The 21,946-nt window shown below is 41.6% G+C and overlaps 1 protein-coding gene across 3 annotated transcripts in view; it reads right to left on the bottom strand.

Annotated features, from left to right (window-relative positions):
- PPM1H (protein phosphatase, Mg2+/Mn2+ dependent 1H) overlaps positions 1 to 21,544 on the bottom strand; it is a 271,045-nt gene extending 249,501 nt beyond the window's left edge. Inside the window, exon 1 of one of the 3 annotated variants that reach the window (XM_032645109.1) lies at positions 20,951 to 21,544. In XM_032645109.1, coding sequence (XP_032501000.1) covers positions 20,951 to 21,195 — 245 coding nt within the window. In that variant the 5' untranslated portion in view covers positions 21,196 to 21,544. The remainder of the gene's footprint in view (positions 1 to 20,950) is intronic. The other 2 variants (XM_032645110.1, XM_032645108.1) reach the window with 2 other exon arrangements.
- Positions 21,545 to 21,946: the final 402 nt, after the last annotated feature.

Genomic DNA, 21,946 nt, shown 5'->3' with positions numbered 1-21,946 from the left:
AATTCGGTATTTCCTTAACTGTGTTTCTCAAAATGTTAATAAGTGCACCTACCGAAAAAGGTAAGTAAATGGATTTCATAGTCAGATGTGTTTAGGAAGCAACACATACTCTCCCTCAGTTTCAAAATTCTCTACAGTGAATTACAAGCTCTAAGAAATCCTACAAAGGTATCGACCTAACTCTAACCCAGCATGGGTGCAGATTCTTTCTCAGGTGGCACCTATAATGAAATACAATAAGTGAAACCTGATTTTCCACTGCAGGTTCCGTCTACAAATGTAGGCTACAAGCCACCACCATGCATTAGTCAGGATATGCTATGTGACAAACATCCCCCAAATCCTAGTATCTTCACACAACAGATATTGATCACTACATACCTGAACAACCCTACAGGGCAATGTCCCTGCTATAGGGACTCAGTGGACTAAGGCTCCACCAACCTGTAGATGAACCATCCGAAACACACAGCCTTCTCACTATTGCATGAGAGGAAGATGATATTGGATGGTCTTCCAACTACAGTTAAATGCTTCAGCCTGGAAGTGACATTTGACTTCCGCTCACAACACACTGGGCAGCACTAGTCATATGGGCCCACCTAGCTTAAAAGGGAGCAGAAAAGTCTAAGCCTCCCATGTGTCCTGACAAGAAGAGAATCAGAGAAGGGGTAAAGTGCTCAATGTCCCTACTGCATATCTCCTCCTCATTCCCAATCAGCCCCCGCGGTCTGCTAGCTCTACATCTAGAAGCCCTCCAACAGTACCCTCTTCTTTCACTCACTATCATACCTCACCTTCACCTGTTTCTCTCCTATGCCTACCAGTTATTTTTCCAAAATATCTCATCATGTTATTCCCAACACCTGATTACTAAAAACATCCTTTGTGGCTACCTACTATTTATGGTATAAAATTCCTTATTATGATATACAACGGCCTTCACTCTCTTCACCTCAATCTACCTTTTCAGCCCTGTCCCTGGCCTCTGTACACTTTTTTTTTTTAAGGTCTGACACTTTCTGGACTAGGTCTTACTTTGATTTTAATTGCAATGAGTCAGAAATCTCAGGGCAAAAGAAAAATTGGCTTAGGGTTTCAGTGGCTCATCTAATGTCTTGTCAAACACAGGCAGACACAGCAGTGTCTGCAGCTCTGTGCCTTCGGTTCTACTATCCCATTTTCTAGAATGTGCTCTACTTCCCTGGTGATTCAATCAGGTAGGCCAGGGGGTGTTTGGTAGAGACTGTAGCAGAGCTTCTGCAGGACGTATCCAGGTGATGCTACCAGCACACGAGGGAGGATGCCCCTCATCATTATTACCTTTCCTGTAGCAAGAGTTGTGGTCCACAGTGAATTCACCGTAGACCTCCATCCATGACAAATCCCACTAGGTCTAATCTCCCATTTCCCCTCCATTCCTCAATACATAACGTGAAGGTGTACATCCCAAGAGCAACCCAGCAGGATTTCTAAATACAGAAGCATCATTCAGATACGGTTCTTTTTACCATAATGAAGGGAAGCACAAATCTTACAGGAGATTTCAGAGGCCACGCCTGGCAAACAAAAAGAGCAATCAAAATTTTATCAGCACCCACTCTTTCCATAAGAAGACAGGATCATTCTATGTGTAGTGCCAGGCGGCTCGGGCTCCAGGTGGAGATTTTCTCTGAGGAGCTTCAACAAATGTATACCTAAAAATTGTCGCAAAAGATAATTCTAATTCCCAGAAATAGCCACTTTCACACCATCATGCTTTTTACTCACGCTGTTGTCTCCCTCATATGCCTCCTCTATCCAATACCCATTCCATAAGAGTTAGACAAGTGTCAGCTTTGCTAACCCCCTTCCCATTTTCCCCAATCCCACCAGAAATAAGACACTAAATTTATAGGCTGAGTTCCCATTTGCTGAGTTCCCATTGCATTTGTTGAATTTCTTTATCACAGTAGCTCACTGTCTTATAGTTAGACACATACTATATCTCCCCGGCTAACCTGTGAACTTCTTGAAGATAGGGAATGCATTTTTTTTCATACTTTAGAGCTTTATATTCAGTAGAAGTTTAATAAATGTTAACTGACTGAAAACTGAATTAACAATGTTTCCTGTCAACCTAGCTGACATAATCTAAGTTTTATTTGGACCCGGTATGGCTTATTAAAAGTGGGCTTTATTCAGCTCAATATCGAAGAAACAAACAACCCAATCCAAAAATGGGCAGAAGACCTAAATAGACATTTTGCCGAAGAAGATATACAGATTGCCAACAAGCACATGAAAGAATGCTCAACATCATTAATCATTAGAGAAATGCAAATCAAAACTATAATGAGATATCATCTCACACCGGTCAGAACGGCCATCATCAAAAAATCTACAAACAATAAATGCTGGCGAGGGTGTGGAGAAAAGGGAACCCTCTTGCACTGTTGGTGGGAATGTAAATTGATACAGCCACTATGGAGAACAGTAGGGAGGCTCCTTAAAAAAGTAGAACTACCATATGACCCAGCAATCCCACTACTGGGCATATACCCTAAGAAAACCATAATTCAAAAAGATTCATGTACCACAATGTTCATTGCAGCTCTATTTACAATAGCCAGGACATGGAAGCAACCTAAGTGTCCATCTACAGATGAATGGATAAAGAAGATGTGGCACATATATACAATGGAATATTACTCAGCCATAAGAAGAAACGAAACTGAGTTACTTGTAGTGAGGTGGATGGACCTAAAGTCTGTCATACAGAGTGAAGTAAGTCAGAAAGAGAAAGACAAATACCGTATGCTGACACATATATATGGAATCTAAACAAAACAAACAAAATAAATGGTCATGAAGAACCTAGGGGCAAGACGGGAATAAAGACACAGACCTACTAGAGAATGGACTTGATACGGGGAGGGGGAAGGGTAAGCTGGGACAAAGTGAGAGAGTAGCATGGACATATATACACTACCAAACGTAAAATAGATAGCTAGTGGGAAGCAGCCGCATAGCAGTGGGAGATAGCTCAGTGCTTTGTGACCACCTAGAGGGGTGGGATAGGGAGAGTGGGAGGGAGGGAGACGCAAGTGGGAAGAGATATGGGGACATGTGTATATGTATAACTGATTCACTTTGTTATAAAGCAGAAACTAACAAACACACCATTGTAAAGCAATTATATTCCAATAAAGATGTTAAAAAATAAAGTGTATGATTCAATGGTTTTTACTGTAGAAAAAAGAAGTCGGCATTACTGATCATAGATTGTTAAAATTATGTTTATTAAAGAAAATAATCAAACTGTTTATTTTACTAACATAACACAATCTAAACATTTTCTGTTTTGTTTTTGGTGTGTGTCCCGTAACGTATTCTAAAAAGCTTGAATGCCATACGGTATGAAATGGAGATAACTCACCCTTCAACTTATAAATACCTAACCTATTATATTTAAGGAACAAAACACCTAAATTACTTAGTTTCCTAATAATACTGCAAAATTAGCTTTACAGATGAGGTAAAACCCTGCTTTGAGATATGGTAAAAATAAATGTATCCCAGGAAAGGACTTGTAATTTAAGTTCAAACACTAAGAGTGTTTCTTGTGAGAAAAATTAGTGGCACATACTGTTTTGAATCGTTCCTATTTAAATTGGAATAAACCTACTATAGAAATGGATGCTCAAGCAATTCTGGTATGAACAGATACCGAAAGTAAATCAATCCTCTCAGAGTATCAAAAAGCAAAATAGGGAGGAAGCTGAAGTAGGTAATGACCCAACTACTCATTCCTAGCCATTTACCCCTGATATCTTCTAAGAGCTATTGAAGCTAGCAGCTGGTCACCTGGCATCTGAAATGAACCTACCACTGTATTTATCCTCCACTATAGAAAAATGTAGCATATTCAACTCCACCTCACAAAGAACCAATACTGATTAACAGAACTATTCTCAACACTGTGAAAATATGTCCCACAGTGACACACTTTAAGTAGACAGCTTCCCAGTGCTTTTAAAATATAATTTGACTTCCATGAGTTTTCAAAACCAAATCTTAAGCAAGATACCGCGTCCTTTACTCTTAGGTCAGAGATGCTGACAAGAGTAGAGTGATAAAGTGGCTGCAGGGCCGCATACAAGCACAGATATTGATTTAAATTACATCAAGTACAGCGGCTTTCCACAGCAGTTTAACTGCCAAAGTAGAGGACACTCGCTCTGCACCAAGTGACAGCCCAATTCTGAGAGCACTACAGATGTCCTCAGGTCACCCACCCTCAGGCAACTTGGGGCTAACCAGAGGAGCTAAAGTCAACACTGGTTGTGATCTTCATTCCTTTTTTTTCTGGAAGCATCAGTAGGTTTCTACCAATTTCACATCTGTTTCAACTTTTCATATACTCTATTCAGACATCTACATACTTTACAAATTATGGTTTGGCTCTAACTGAATCATGCCTTAAAAGAGGTCATCCCAGAGTGGAACCAACGGGAACCAACTATGCTGATCATCACCATCATAAGTTTACCTGCCTCACTGATAACAATGGGTCCTTCTACACGAATACTTCAAATCAAAACTTTTCTGGACAGAGAGAGTGACTGCCTCATTACTCTCCAAGAATTAGAGGGGGGGAAAAGCCTATAAATTTAGTCCCTTTTAATCCAGGATAAACTGTTTGTTTGTTTAGAATTTTTTATTTTGTTTGTTCTAGAAACAATATTACAGTCTGTGCTTGGTGCTCACTCTTCATTGCTGCACAGGATGTGGGGACGGAAGTCGATCCTCCAGGCAAGAGGCTTAGTCTCCATTCCACCACCCTGAGTTTACCAGGCTGTTAGATTCAGAAGTTTGTATCATTAAATCACATGTAATTAGATTTTGAATTCACTACCACCTTTGCTAACATGCAAAACAGCCAACAGATCCTCCAGAGATTTTATTCATGATAAAACAAATAAGGCAAATGAAAAAGCATTAACTTTTATGAACTGTATACAAGTACCTTACAAGTCAGTAAAAAATAACTCATCAGTGCACAACCTCTGCTGTGCTTGAGTAAGGAGGTACTTACTCAGCACCTCCTAGCTGGAAAGGACTCAGTCAATGACTTAACTGAGAACTAATAAAGTGAACCAGCTTGCTGAAGCCATAAGCTGGTTAGAAGAGCCAGGATGACCTCAAGCTGCATCTTTGAGGTTCTCATCTTCCCCCAGCACCATGCTACTCCTATGTCACACTAGGCTTAGATTTTTATCTTTTCATGAATTTATCTTCCCAACAAGAATGTTAAGCCTCTTAAAATCTCTGTATATTTTGCCCCTTAGCTCATGTGAAGTATACAGCAAATCTGTGATAAACGATACAAAGAAAACCAGTACAATACACTACTAAATGATCCCAGAATTGCCATAAACCTAAAGTGCTCAAAGATCTGTACTTTTAACCCCAACTCTAGCAAATTCTGGCCCCTATTGTTTTTATTATCTATTAAAGATAGACAATACTAACCCCTCTCAACTGTCTAATGGTCTTAAATAGCCCAAACATAATGACACACAGCCCTTTGGAGCAAACAAAGTACTCCACCATCTGGTATAAAAACCACAGTGTGTGGAAGTGTATTCCTGAATCAGTACAAATATTCATATTGGAAGTGGAAGAGCTATTGATACATTCCACTGGAACTTTTTTAAAGTGGTCTAAGGTTTTCTATCTGTAAAATAGAGTTCAAAAAATAAGACCGAGGGACTTCCTTGGTGGTCCAGTGGCTAATACTCCGCACTCTCGATGTAGGGGGCCGGGGTTCGATCCCTGATCAGGGAACTAGATCCCACATGCCACAAAGAAGATCCCAAACGCAGCAACTAAGACCCGGCGCAGCCAAATAAAATAGTACGGCAGAAAGTTATGTTAACTGTTTATTCTCCACACTGGCAGTTCTCAAAGTATGATCTGGGAACCCCAGGGAAACTCAAAGACTGTTTCAAGGGATACATGAGGTCAAAATTATTTTCATCATAATGCTATGATGTTACTTTCCTTTTTCACACTCACTCTTTCATGAGTATGAGTGGAGCTGACTCATGAGTGTGATAGTACAACCTATTAAGTGCAGAAGCAGATACGAATCCAGCTGTCTTCTATTTTTTTTTTTTTTTTTTTTTTTTGCGGTACTAGGGCCTCTCACTGCTGTGGCCTCTCCCATTGCGGAGCACAGGCTCCGGACGCGCAGGCTCAGCGGCCATGGCTCACGGGCCCAGCCGCTCCGCGGCATGTGGGATCTTCCCGGACCGGGGCACGAACCCGTGTCCCCTGCATCGGCAGGCGGACTCTCAGCCACTGCGCCACCAGGGAAGCCCCCAGCTGTCTTCTATTAAGGCAGACACTAAAGGGACTTGTGAGTGTGAAATGATGCCACTCTTCTTACTAAATTGGGTTTTTTTCTGGAAAACATGGGTATTTTTTATTTAAAATGTTTCCATGTTTCTTTTTAACTAAATTTATAAATTTTTTTTTAATTTCTCAGTTTTAATTTCCAGTACAGTAAATATAACATATATTCAGGCATACCTCATTTCATTGCACTCATTTTATTGTGCTCCACAGATACTGCATTTTTTTTTTTTTTTTTTTTACAAATTGAAGGTTTGTGGCAACCCTGCATCAAGCAAATCTATCGGCACCATTTTTGCAACAGGATTTGCTCGCTTCATGTCTCTGTATCACATTTCGGTAATTTTCGCAAATTTTCAATTTTTTTCAGTTGTTATGTTCGTAATGGTCATCTATGATGAGTGATCTTTGATGTTACTATTGTAACAGATTACAATAAAGATGTAAAAGATTACAACTCACGGAAGGCTAATATGATTGTTAGCATTTTTTAGCAATAAGGTATTTTTTTACCTAAGGTATGTACATTTTTCTCAGACCTAATGCTATCGTACACTCACTGGACTACAGTAGAGTGTAAACATAAATTTTATACGCACTGGGAAAATGGAAAAATTCATGTGACTCACTTTATTGGTGTTATTCACTTTATTGCAGTGGTCTGGAACTGAAACTATTGTATCTCTGAGATGTGCCTGTACAGATGACAAAAACAAAAACTCCTCAGGGTCAGCTTGGGAACCGACACCAATTTAGGAGTAGAATTTAATGAAATTGAGTATAGAATTTTATTCTAACTGGTGCATATCTACATGCACATGATTTTAAGTTAGAAGATATCGGGCTGGGGTTGGGCAGAGAGGGAAATGGACCAATTACCTTGTGTGACTTTGAGTTTTCATACCAAACCAAAAGTGCAAGTTTCAGTATAAACAATCTAATCCATAGGTGAACTAAATCATAGATTGTGCTTAATTCAATAATGCTTCAGCTTGTGCACTGAGAAAGGATTAATGAGCAAGCATCTTATGAATACACCAAACCTCCACCCTCACCCCCCAAATAAAACAGAAGAAAGAAAATGGAGAGAAAAAAACAAAAAAACCTGAGCAGGTGAGAGGGCAGACAAAGGACTGATGATGTTCAGAAACTTCAGTGGGTTTCTGAACTCAGTATCCATACAGACAGACTTCCATTCCCAGCCACTCATTTATATATACCAAGAAATCTGCTTTACTGTTCTCACTGCTTACCTCCAGCTAAGAGTCAGAAAGCTAATGCATTTTTTCCGTTTCCCCACAGGGAAATCCAGATGCAGAGGATACCATGCAATGCCTCCAAGAGACACTTAGTGACATTCAGACATTTGTCTGAAATTTGTAAATATCGTGGTAACTGTTGTATTCCCAGGTGTTGAGCTCATAATTCGAAATCAACGCACAGAACAAAGGTAACCTCTGCTTCATTTAAAATTAAAAGAACTATATTCGTTATGTCCCCCCACTATTTCCAGTGTATATATTTGAGCATTAATGTATACAGCTCTATATTAAGTATTAGAGGAATTAAAATGTATATGACAACACCCACACCCTCAATATTATTCATTAAAAGTTCAAACAATTAAATAAAAACAAAAGATGTCACCAATTATCTCTCAAATGCATGACAGCCAATGAGTGCCTTTAGCGCTGAAGACATGACAGAATCATTGGGGAATTCTTCAGAATAGGGTCTTAAACTAGTCCTTAAGGGTCATTTTTCTAAACCAAATTATTTAATCCTAAATATAAAAAAGAAGCCTGGCTCACCAAAAACATTACTTTGGTAAAGTACTTTAAAATAAGGTACGTAACTGCCATTTCTCATAATAATGTTCACCCTGAACGTTGATCTTTTCAAACTATTGAATAATGTCACTAGAAATACTGGAGAAGTCCAATTTGAACATTTTTCTCAGAAAAAAATGTCACTTTTCAAATTATGGTTTAATGAAGATTTGGCTTCAAGGATATTCATCCCAGGACTGTTGTTTTTTTTTTTTTCTGGCCACGCCACACGGCATGTGGGATCTTAGTTCCCCGACCAGGGATCGAACCTGTGCCTCCTGCAGTGGAAGGGGGAGTCTCAACCACTGGACTGCCAGGGAAGTCCATCCCAGGACTGTTTTTAATAGTAAAAAATTGGTTACCACCAAAAAAAAAAAAGTATGTTAAAATCATCAATGGAATACAATGGAGCTATTAAAAATTACAGAGTATTTACATGGAGAGATAGTCACTCCATTTCAGGTGAAAAAACTAATCAGTATGTAGAATTATCCCATTTCGTAAACAAATACAAATGTACTTAGAGATACAAATTATCAGTTGAAGCTGATTATGAATGATAGAATTTGTGGATAATTTTTATGTTCTTTATAGTACTTATAAGAATATTAAAGTGCCTACGGTACACACGTATCAATTCTGTGATGAGGAAAAGAAGTATATCATTTTAAAAACACTAATTCTATGTTCCTGACTGATCAATGCCTTCCTCTACCTTGGCAGGTTAGAAGACATCTAAAGATGTTTTTAAGTTCTTCTCACCCATAGTCAGTGGATGACAGAAATTGTTACAAGACAGCTTCCCTGGTGGCACAGGGGTTGTGAGTCCGCCTGCCAATACAGAAGAGATGGGTTCGAGCCCTGGTCCAGGAAGATCCCGCATGCTACGGAGCAACTAAGCCCGTGTGCCACAACTATGAGCTCACGCTCTAGGGCCCACGAGCCACAACTACTGAGCCCGTGGAGCCCGTGTGCCACAACTACTGAAGCCCGAGCGCCCTGGAGCCCGTGCTCTGCAACAGGAAAAACCACCACAATGAGAAGTCCATGCACCGTGACTAGAGAAAGCCCGTGCGCAGCCATGAAGACCCAACGCAGCCAAAAATAAATAAAAATTAATTAATTTTTAAAAAATTGTTACAATATAAACTTTTGCCCAAGGGTCAAAACTCTGCTAGAAAAAAACAAAACAAAACTCTCGCATGAGTTTAATTAAATCTACAGTTGAGCACCAGACTTCTCAGGCAACTTGCAACACTTTGCGAGCTAAGAAAATAAAACTATTAAAACATAATTTTCAACAAGGAAAAGGACGTCGGGGACTTTGAAGTAATGTGCTCTGGGAAGGTGTTACACATTCAAATCCCAAACAAAATAATCTTGACATGAATCTGAGCTGAAAACTCAGGGGTGGTACAAAAGCCAAGCCTTGTCAGCAGAGTTCTAACTTGTGGTCCATTCTCCTTACGACAGAGAAGGCAGCAATAACATACCTAAGCTATTTTAAATATTGAAGGGGAAAAAGCTAATGAAAAATAGGTTGTGCGCAGTAAGGACTCATACAGTAACTGAAACCAAGGTTAATTCTTTGCATTCGGCTTAAATGTTATTACCACACCCACCCCTCCTACTGGTTAGAAAATACTGTGTCTGGTTAAAAAAATGTTAAGGGGCAGCAATACTTATTTTTTATACAGCTTGCTGGACAAAATCGTTCATGAGGGATCCATCCAAGAAAATAAATAAATAAATGGGTGCATAATAGTGAGAAGGTTGGGAACCAGGACTGCAGGGAATCCACAGCACCACCCAAGACCCATGACACCCAAGACCCATGACACCCAAGACCCATGACACCGAAGACCAATGACACCTCGTGGTGCTCCTGAGGGTGGCAAGGCAGCAGGCAGGACTTCAGGTGGTATGCGAGGTGGAAAAGGGCCAGCGTGGCCAAGTGGCAGCTGTCAGCACTGACCTGATGACCAGGGACACAAAGAGAGGACGAGAGGCAGGGCTTCAACGCCAGGCCCCTGCAATTCCCATCTGAGCACCTGGATATTTTAAAAAATAAACACCAGCTGCTGTAGCCTGAGTTGCCAATTCTTCTTTTCTTCCCATTTGCTGCTGCACTGAATCACCAGCCCAGCTCTGGACACCTGGTTCTAACAACCAGGCAGCATGGTCCCATTATTAATAACCACAGGGCAGGGTGCCAAGAGGCCATCTAATCTGGCTCTTTGGCTCTATTCTAAACCCTGCTTTACGGGGTAAAGGCTAAAAAAAAAGTCGCTTGGTGTTTCCCAAACATATATTTTAGGCTATAGTATCCTCATAGGCTATTTATTTGCAACAAAATACTGTGGCTATTTCCTCTTCTATATTAAAACAAAAACAAAACAAACAACAACAACAAACCCACTTAATAGTTCTTTCTAGAGTAATACCAGTTTGGTTCCCTCCGTCCCCTGACATCCTCTTATGAGCTATTCATATTCAGCGTCCCTTAAAATCTGCTTCCTACTAAGCATTTATTTTCTATCTCTTATTTTTGCCAGTTGTGTGTTCTAAACATACTTGTCAATGTTCATCTTTTCAAAAAGGTAAAGAACACCGTGGCCAACCACTTAAATATAGCAATTCAATAATTCACTGCACTTTTATTTAAAAAATCAATTTATCACTTGAGATTTTTTTCCCCTCCTATGCTTATATGAAAAAGGTTATCTGGTAGAAAGGCACTGTTCTTCAATAGCTTAAATGTCTGTTTGTCAGCTCCCTGAAAGGACAGTAGCCTGCACGAATCACTTCAGTCACCTCAGCTTGGCAAATAATTGATCTCTCCCACAGCCCTGCAACGATTCATTACACAGCCCCGCCAGCCAGCAAGGCTCCATTAGACCTGACTAGTCCAAGACAGCCCTGCAGGAGCCCATGAGGCCAAGGACCAGCAAATGAAGGCCACTCCGAGCACTGCTGGCCTTGCTGGCCCTCGAAGTTGAAACATTCCCATTCAGATTTGATTGCGCTTAAGTAAGAAGTAAGAACTTAGGTAACAGAATTCCCAAAGTAATTTTTAAAAGTATTGTCTCATAAAACCTGACTCAGGACTTGGGCCTCATTATTCAAAATTCCTCAGTCTATTTCCTCGTGTCTAAGTAGCTGTTAATAGTAAAACACACGATCTATTTATTAACTTTAGAAAAACATCACTACATAAAATGTACAGATTGGTTTTAAGATTTACAGGGTTTCCAAAAACATTAAAATGGGGGGGAAGCAATTTGAAGTTACGAAAAGATGGTAATTTTGAAAATATCTGGACTTAAACATAGGAAATGCACATATATTAAGAAAGTTAATTTTTAAAAGGTGTATTATACTCAGTAGAACTGAGTAGAACTCAGTAGAACTATTTTTAAAAGCTTGGAAAAGCATCCTTTCATACAAAACTTGATGTGCTAATTTGCCCTTACGTTATTTAAAGACACCTAGAGATTAGGCTTATTAGTTTCCTTTGAGTAATTAAATACATTACACACTCTCTTCTGTGGCATTTTGTTTATGAGGATATGATGCCTTTTTATTAATGAAAAATTTCACACAACAAATGGTCAGGTTCAATGATTCAGCCATGGGCACAACTAGGATCACGGGACGGTATGAGATTCTAAAGTAACTTAAGTTCTCTCTGGGCCTCATTTTCCTTTTATTATACATGGATAACAGATGCTTATATGTAAGTATACATGGCAGGGACTATACAGAGCTCTACAGATGTAACTTGGTGGTATCATTATCTTTTCTCATAAATAAGCATAGAAAGAAAATACAGGTAAGCATTTAAATTTTACAGTCTTTTAAAGAAAACTAAGTCAGAAATTGTATATCAAAGAAAGCACAATGGATTCACATTACTCACTGGAAAAAGAGCAATTAAGCAAGTACTTTAATTTCCCTAAATTTCCGAGTGGATTACATCTGCTTCAGAAGTAAGGTAAACACAGCGCAATGGTGTCTTTATTATTCACTAAGCGCTTTTCAGGAGACACCTTCTGAAGTCTTTTCTAAACAGACTACTCCTCAGATAACGTTCACCTGAGTGGCTACCAGCTGAAAAGAGGAGTGACTCAAGTTTTAAACCAATTTCCCACTGATTTAATCGAACAAGAGTACAGCAAAGCGATGTGTCAACTATTCCTACTTTTCAGTTTGACCCCATGTAAAGCTCTCAGTTATGTGAGTACTAAGCTATGGAAAGCATACGGACTGAGTGAGCATTTGCAGGGCACCAAGTTGTAAGAGTTAAATCTAGGTCCCCTCCTGCCCGCCTCCCATGGATGAGGACCTAATGGTTTGGTGGTTTTCTCGACTGAGAAAGTCAAAGCTACTCAAACCTAACTTTTAATTTACTGTGGAAAATAACTTAATAGCATAAATCAGTGCCATTGGACCAATGGAAATACACACTTAAAAATAAAAAGAATGGATTGATGGATAGGCAAATGATTAAGCAAATACAGTACAACGTGCATTGTAGAATCTAGATGATGGGCACATATGGGTGCTAAGTATATAATGGTTTCAACTTTTCTGGATATTTGAAAATTTTCATAATAAAGTACTGGGGGAATTCAAAATTGTAATCACAATAAAGGAGACAGCAGGCCCCACTGGGAATAACCACAGCCTGGAAGGAAAGACGCTGGTTCTCAGCCTAATCCCAGTAACTCACAAAGTTTACAACTGTAAAGGGTCTTGGGAATCCCCCAGGACAGGTAAAATACATGGTTTTGAGTCTGTGAAAAACTAGAAAAATAGGAGCATAGCGTTTTCAAAAAACTAAAAACTGTTCTTTTTGCTGAGATTATATGCCTCTACACTTCTGATTTAAAATATCCTTTATTTCATGAACCGTTGCTGATAGTAAATAAGAAAGTTGGTTTTTTTATGTCCCTACTTAGCAGTCAAATCTGATCACCCTTGATATCTGATCAATTTCCTCATCTCCTACCTTTGATGTATAACTCCTTGACCTACCTTCAGCAAGAATCCCCCTACCCTTGACGTTTCCTCTTAGTAATTTTCCATCCACTGACCTCATCACTCTGTTCTTGGGTTATAAATTTCCATCTGTCTCTGCCGTAGTTAGAGTTGAGTCTGATCTCTCTCCCCTAATACAATGCCCCTATTGCAATAGTCTTGAATAAAGTCTTTCTTACCTTTTTAACAAGTGTCAGGATAATTTTTTCTTTATTCATACCTTTATATAGGTATGTATAAAGGTCTTGCGACCTTCAGGTACAGAGGGCTTCGCAGCTAATCATAATGCTTGATGAAAAGAACAATTTGCTTCCCTGGTGTGACTTAAAGGCTCCAAATACTGAGATCTGAAATTGCCCAGAAGCAGTAAGACATTAAAAACAAAACAAACAACTTCCCCCACCCGCAGTGTTGGTCTCTTGTAATCTTAATAGTCCATGATTTCACTTCAATTTAATTTCAAAGAATGACACTAAAGGGGGAAAGACTATGCCATAAGATTTTCTTGAGGATGTGACTGTGTCTTATATTATGGACCCAGCATACGAATGAAATGATTTCACTGATTGGATGAGAGAAGTAATGGAAGCAGATGAATGTTGTTTATTTCCTGAGGGAGAATGGCATAAGTTCAAGGGGGAAAAATATCAATGCTCTGTTCAAATTAGGCAAATCAGAGAAAATTATAAAGACACTTAATTTTTAAATTAACTTATTTTAAAATTTTTTAGTTAAGAAAACAAGTCCATTTACATGCATCAAAAAGAATAAAATAGGAATAAATGTAACCAACGAGGTAAAAGACCAGACCTGCACAGTGAAAACTATAAGACACTGATAAATTAAGTTGAAGACACAAATAAATGAAAAGATATTCTGTGATCATGAGTTGAAAGAATATTGTTAAAATGTCCATACTACTCAAAGCAATCTACAGTTTCAACGCAATTCCTATCAAAATTACAATGGCATCTTTCACAGAAATAGAACAAACAATCCTAAAATTTGTATGGAACCACATTAGACCTCAAATAGCCAAAGCAATCTTTAACAAGAACAAAACTGGAGGCATCACACTTCCTGATTTCAAACTATATTATAAAGTGATAATAAATCCAAACAGTATGGTATGGGCATGAAAACAGACACATAGATCAATGGAGCAGAAAGAGTCCAGAAATAAACTCATACCTATATGGTAAATTAATTTATGACAAAGCAGCCAAGAACAAACAGTGGGGAAAGGTCAGTCTCTTCATAAGTGGTGCTGGGGAAAATGGACAGCACATGCAAAAGAAAAACTGAATTACTACCTTACATCATACATGAAATTGATTCAAAATGGATTAAAGACTTGAATGTAAGACCTGAACCCATAAAACTCCTAGAAAACACGGGCAGTAGGCTCCTTGACATTGATCTTGGTGATGAGTTTTTGGATCTGACACCAAAAGCAAAGGCAACTAGAGTAAAAGTAAACGAGTGGAACTACATCAAACTCAAAAGCTTCTGCACAGCAAAGGAAACCATCAAAGAAATGAAAAGGCGATCTACCGAATGGGAGAAAATATTTGCAAATCACATATCTGATAAGCAGTTTATAACCAAAATATATAAAGAACTCACATAAGTAAACAGCAAAAAAAAAACAAACCGATTTTTAAAATGAGTGGAAGATACAAATAGACATTTTGCCAAAGATGTACAGATGGCCAATAGGTACATGAAAAGGTGTTCAATATCACTAATCATGAGGGAAATGCAAATCAGAACCACAATAAAATACCACCTCACACCTCTTAGAATGGCTATTATCAAAAAGATGAGAAATAACAAGTGTCGATAAAGATGTGGAAAAAAAGGAACCTTTGTGCATTATTGATGGGAAGGTAAATTAGTGTAGCCAATATGGAAAACAGTACGGGGATCTCTCAAAAAATTAAAGATACAACTATCATATGATCTAGCAATTCCACTTCTAGGTATTTATCTGAAGGAAACAAAAATACTAACTCAAAAAGATATCTGCATTACCAAGTTCATTGCAACATTATTTACAGCAGCCAAGACATGGAAACAACCTAAGTGTCCATCAATGGATGAATTAAAAAAATATATATATATTCCATAGATATAATATTCCATATATATATATTGGAATATTATTCAGCCATAAAAAAGGAAATCCTGCCATTGACAACAACATGAATGGACCTTAAGGGCATTATGCTAAGTGAAATAACTCAGAGAAAGACAAATACCATATGATCTCACTTCTACTTGGAATCTTAAAGAAGCAAAAAACTGGCCACTCTCGCCCTCTGAGATGGCCCACACTCTGTGGAATGTGTTTCTCTATAAATAAATCCACTTCTTACCTAAAAAAAGAAAAGAAAAAAACCACCGAACTCACAGACACAGAATTGTACAAACTTCCAGTTATCAAATAAGCCCTGGGGATGTAATGTACAGCATGGTGACTATAGTTAATAATACTGTATTGTATATTTGAAAGTTGCTAAAAGTTCTCATCACAAAAAAAACTGTATCTGTGTGTGGTGATGGGTGTTAACTAGACTTACTGTGGTGATTATTTCACAGTACATGCATATATTGAATCATGCTGTACACTTGAAACTAGTATGTTAATTATATCTCAAATTTCTAAATTATCTTCAATAACATTATACATTTTTAGAAAACAATTCTATCATGCAGTCAGTTTTAAGTTATCAGTCGGTATGGATGTAACTGTTGATATAATAAGGAAGCATTGTGTGGTGGGGCAAAATCAGAGACGATGTCTATGTAACTGGGGCTGCAACACAGGATAAACACAACCCCTCACGATAATTAAATCCTCTACCTGAGCATCACTAGTCTTTGAAGGAAGCTGATCCATGTTTCTAAGAAAAAGGACAGCCCAGGAGCTCCACCCTGAGGGGATGACTTCATTATAATCTGAAAAATGGAGGAGAGCTTAGCCACCTGCTTTAAAATAGGAAATTAATACCTTCTGCAGGTTAGTAGAAAGGTAGATGAAATATTTTAGGCTACTCTGCACGGATCTGCAGAAAAGTGCTTATGGAGAGCTCCGTTAAGTGGAAAGCCCCCCTAACACCACACCCCACTCATTTCTTTTCCTCCTTATCCACAAGAAGTGGAGAACCTCAAGGTTCTTCAATTGCAAAAGTCAAGAGGGAGTTCCCAGGGAGGAGCTCTGCTACCAGGTGTAAGAGGGGTGGGTGTACTAGAGGCCAGAAGGGAAAAACAAAGGGCAGGGGATTTCTGAGCTTTGCGGTCAGGGAGAAATAGTGGTTTCTCTGCTATCAGCAATACACAGCCAATTTTTGGATTGGGTTGTTTGTTTTTTTTGTTATTGAGCTGCATACAGAGTGAAGTAAGTCAGACAGAGAAAGACAAATACCATATGCTAACACATATATATGGAATCTAAGAAAAAAAAATGTCATGAAGAACCTAGGGGTTAAGATGGGAATAAAGACACAGACCTACTAGAGAATGGGAATAAAGACACAGACCTACTAGAGAATGGACTTGAAGACACAGGGAGGGGAAGGGTAAGCTGGGACGAAGTGAGAGAGTGGCATGGACATACATACACTACTGAACGTAAAACAGATAGCTAGTGGGAAGCAGCCGCATAGCACAGGGAGATCAGCTAGGTGGTTTGTGACCACCTAGAGGGGTGGGATAGGGAGGGTGGGAGGGAGACGCAAGAGGGAAGAGATATGGGAACATACGTATATGTATAAACTGATTCACTTTGTTATAAAGCAGAAACTAACACACCATTATAAAGCAATTATCTCCAATAAAGATGTTAAAAAAACAATACACAGCCAACTAATTGCAATTTATGTCGTAATTACTAATTAGTGCCATGACTGGGGAGATGGAAGAGCCTATAGATTCCAAAATAAATCCAAATACTTGTGGGCCATTTGCTGGATTTAAATAAGGTTAAATTTCAAACAAAATTTTCACAATCTTGAACTTCGTGAGGCAAGAAAGAACTTATATAATGCACATTTAACAGAAAACTATCAAAGTAGCTTTCTTTAAATACCCATGCCTGGGGCACTTTTATAAGAAAGGTAATAGGAAAAAAATTGCATAGTTACAGCTATAATCTAAATAAGATAATACTATAATTATGATTTATTCTTTCTGTACAAGCAAAGAAATTTACCACTGATAAAACTTGAATATGATGCTTTCATATACAGAGCACTGCATATTCTCTGCATTATCTACTGTCGTAGTTTCAGGCACAAACTCCACATCCACTACATCCAACTGACCATCAGTGGGAAAGAGGTTGGGTAAAAGGTCAAGAAGAAAAGTCAAAATGCACTTCTAACCTATTAAAAACTGAACTGACTTCCGGGTCCTTGAAGCACTTGGGTGGTTATTTAAACTTGTGGAAAAGAAAGGAAGCAGCTACCATGTGAGGTCTCTGGGTCAGACTATTGTTTCCCATGGGCTCTCTCTGATCAGGTCTAACAGGCTAAGTCAGTGATTCAACACCAAACTAAAAAATAAAACTTGCTAATCAATGTTTTTGGAAAGATTTTAGCTTCGTGGATGTTATCTGTAACTACAATGCTTTACAACCTAGCATACAGCCCTGAATCAAATGGCAACTTCTCAGCCACAATAGGAGGCTTTCTGAGGAGCAGGAAATTCCACTTCGCACAATGCCAATAAATACTGAATAAATGAGGGACTTCTGTTTCTGGATCCCCAAATCTTACAGGGATCACTTAAGCTAATTCTCTACTTCTATAATCTACAGAGTATCTCCTTCTTAAAGGGATTAACAATATGTTGCAAAAAATAGACCTTTTTTTTTTTTCAGATGTTCGGGGTAGGAGTTTAGTAATTAATTAATTAATTTTTGGTGTGTTGGGTCTTCGTTTCTGTGCGAGGGCTTTCTCTAGTTGTGGCAAGCGGGGGCCACTCTTCATCGCGGTGCGCGGGCCTCTCACTATCGCGGCCTCTCTTGTTGTGGAGCACAGGCTCCAGACGTGCAGGCTCAGTAGTTGTGGCTCACGGGCCTAGTTGCTCCGCGGCATGTGGGATCCTCCCAGACCAGGGCTCGAACCCATGTCCCCTGCATTAGCAGGCAGATTCTCAACCACTGTGCCACCAGGGAAGCCCTCACCTTTTTTTTTTCCCTACCATCCAAAAGTTCAACAACACTAGAGTTCAACTCTCCTCTAACTCCTCAGTCACCAAGTGATGCCAATTCTTCCTCCCCAGGAAGGCTTAGAAAGCAGCTCACTTTCTGGAAAGGTAAACAAACCGCTTCTGATTCAAGCTGTGACTCTGAGCACCCCTCTGATCCCCACTCTGAGCAATCTTCCTACCAATTCTATCCCTCTAAGGTACGTTCCAGAACAAACAGAATTCCTCCTCCCAGTATATCCTGGGCAGTATTACTGGAAGTGGCCTCTGACCATAACCACAGTTCCTACTTGTCTGTCTCTCGCCTTCCCTATTTCAGCCATTTTGATCATTCAGGATGTATTTTTGCAGGAAGATAAACTATAGTTCAAAGTTTGAGGAAGTGGTACAGTACAACATCTGACAGAGGGAAGTGACAAGACAACATTTGTATACAGGTCTTTGCTTGAATTAACAAGTATGTACTACTTTTATAACTAGCTTTAATAATTAAACATCTTACAGTGGCCTTTCTAACCTACAACTGAACCTCCCTCGTGTCCCCGTCTAGGGTAAGATAAGCTTCTTAGAGATAAGGAAGCTAACTACCCCTCCCACACGTCTCATTTCAGATTCCCTTATATTCTTTACAGCCCTTGGCACATCGTGTGCTTGTCATAGGATCCAAACATTTGGAAACGGGTTTTTTCCCCTTTCCTTTCCTTCCTGCTAACTGAGGTACTCCTTTTACGTGTCCAAGTAGCTTCCACATTCTGTGTTTTAAACATCTTTCTTCTTATCTCTCTGCCCTTCAGATAGGTGCCCTTGCCCTGGGGAACCCACTGGAGTGACAATGGGCCCTACACATTTAGGTTTTTGACAGGCACGAGGTCCCCCACCTACAGAATTGTAGGACACCGTATGCCTCCAAGTTGCCTTTGGCCTTGCAAAGGTCCAAATGGTCGTTTAAACTTTTTTTTTCAATCGAGAAACAGTACTTGGTGTTTTGGCAGGCACTTTTCCCTCACACAGGTGTTTTTGCTTTGGCTTTCTCCTGAAACGTACACTGATATTTTCTACCTCCCCAACCTCACCGTTCTCTACCATGCTTTGCCCTTTATTATGTGTTAAATTTTATTGTTTTAGCACCCATCACTCTCACTTCTGTGTCCTCACTGTTTTTACACACTCCAGTCATCTATCCCCAATTATATATATTTTCTATTTCAGCCGGTGGAGAAATGGCTGTATGATGAAAGGCAAAGGAAAAGAGAATTCGAGATTCTAGGAAGAGCGTCTCCCAAACCAACCCTTACCCGGGAACCCGGAGCGTCGGGAACCAGGCCTGCTCGGGGGTATCCGGGCCACCAGAACAGGGTCAGCATCGAAGCGCCCAGGCGTCGGGAGAGCTGATTGGTTCCCCGATGAACCAATCAGCGGGCGAGGCTGTGCACTGGTAAGGGAGGGCCAAGATAACAGAGCGGATGAAGTTAAAGGAAAAGGGGCAGGTGTGCCAGGCACCAAGGGTTTGCGTGCACTTTTGCACACCCACCTGGTCATTATTAATCCCGGAACTCTGGTCTGCTAAATTCCACCTTCCGAGTTTCCCAGCTTCATAACGCTAAATAGGGGAAGAAACATTACCCTAACGTTCATAGAACGGTCATTAGTGGTAAATGGAAGAGTAGCCGTAGGTTTGGGGGAAGGCCATTAAAATCCTTCCTCTCTCCTTTCCCAATTCCACTCCAGGTCGTCAACTTAACTCAACCGGTTCTTGAAATAGTAGATCACTCAAACTCTCGCTTAATTGCCAAAACTGATTACCAAAATGCTATCATTAGACACCTGGAAGAAGTTTCCCCCTCCCCAAGGACAGGGGGAAACAGTACTGGCGTTTACTAAAGGCGCAGGGTTTTCCTACCTGCTAAAGGACAAGCGAATGAGCTCTTAGGCTGAAATCAGAGAAACTGAGACCTTCTGAACTGTGCATCCAAGCACGGGGCCGCGGCCGCTTCCAGGGCTCGGACAACCGCCCCACCCCGCAAACCCTGGCGCAGGGACAGTTCCTCCAAGCTCTACCTCACAAACTTCACGCGGAGGCACAAAGATTTGGGGGTAATGGGAGCACAGATACCAGATTTCCCTTCTGTGTTTCAAACTTCAGCAGAGCTGTACCACGCTCTTTCTTCCAAGTGTCACGGCCACCAGATTCACAGCCGCGTCCAGCCTTAGCTTTCCCACGGTCCAGCGCTGCCACCCACCCATCTACCACCCAAACCCGGGCTGGAGACGCCGCGCCCTCGGGGTTGGGGGAAAGGGGAGTGGGAGAAAAGAGAAATGGTCAGTGTCAGTAAAGAGGTGCCCGCCGAGGCCTGGAAGCCAGCGGCCAGCGGAGGGCCCTGGGGCCGAGGAACAAGGAGAGAGACGGGCTGGAAGCGTGCGGGGAAGGGCCGCGAGGAGAGCAGGGGCGCCGCCGGTGTCGCTGCACTCACTCTGCGTAGCCAGTGGCCCAGGGCAGCCGCCGGGTCTCCTTGAGAATGAGGATGGGGCGGGCGATGTGGTCGGCGCTGCACTCCACCTCGTCCTGAGACAGCCCCAGGAACTCGGGTCGCCCGTAGGGGAAGCGCAGGGGCAGGTCCGAGCCTCCGCAGCCGCCGCCGCCGTGCTCGGAGCCTGAGCTGCCAGCCATGATGCCGCCCATGAAATTGGCCACGGCAGATTTCACTCGAGTGAGCATATTACTCCGGCGCCCGGCAGCAGCGGTGCGAGCAGTGGGCGGCGGCTGGGGCCGGGCGAGGCGCAGCGCGGGGCATGCAGGCTGCGGCGGGCGCACGGGCAGCCGGGCCAGTGGGCGCGCCGCGCTGCTCCCAGAGCCTAGTGCTGCAAGGGGCCGAGCTCCGGCCTCCCGCGCTCCGTGCGGCCGCCGCCGCCCCCTCCCCCCGCTACACTTCCGCAATGGAGCGGCATGGAGCGGGCCGGCCGGGCCGGGGGAGATGCCGAGCGCTCCGGGAGCGGCTGGGCGGCCGCAGCTTCAGCAGGTCCCTTCCCCGCCTGCTGCGCTCGACTCCTGCGTGAGCGGAACTGAGCCCACCCGGCGAGCCCGCGGAGCCGGCGCAGCTGCTGCCAAGGCTACCGCCGCCGTCGAGTCATGTGATAATACGGCTGCAAGGGCTCCAGCGGCTGCGGGGCCGTAGCTCAGCCCCTCCCCTGACGGCCCGAGCGAGGCTCGCACCCGGACCGTGACCTCCTGGGGGAGGAGGAGCCAAGCCGGGTCTGTACCTGGCGGAGAGGATGGGGGCGCTGTGAGCTGGTGGCTGTACAGGTGTTAGGGGAGGTCACGTGGAGCCGGGCCTCCGGGAAAAGCCAGTTGAATCCACTCGAGGAGAAATGCCGCCTACGCCTTCGAGAAAGGAAACTTCGGGAGCTGAAAGGGGAGACAGGTGGAATCCCGGTGGGACGGCTCCAAGTAGTGGAAAGAGGAACACCTG

The sequence above is a fragment of the Phocoena sinus genome, chromosome 10 (genome assembly GCF_008692025.1).
Source record: "Phocoena sinus isolate mPhoSin1 chromosome 10, mPhoSin1.pri, whole genome shotgun sequence".
Classification (NCBI taxonomy): Eukaryota; Metazoa; Chordata; class Mammalia; order Artiodactyla; family Phocoenidae; genus Phocoena; species Phocoena sinus.
The sequence above is the reverse complement of the archived record's forward strand: the minus strand, read 5'-3'. Positions and strand labels throughout refer to the sequence as shown.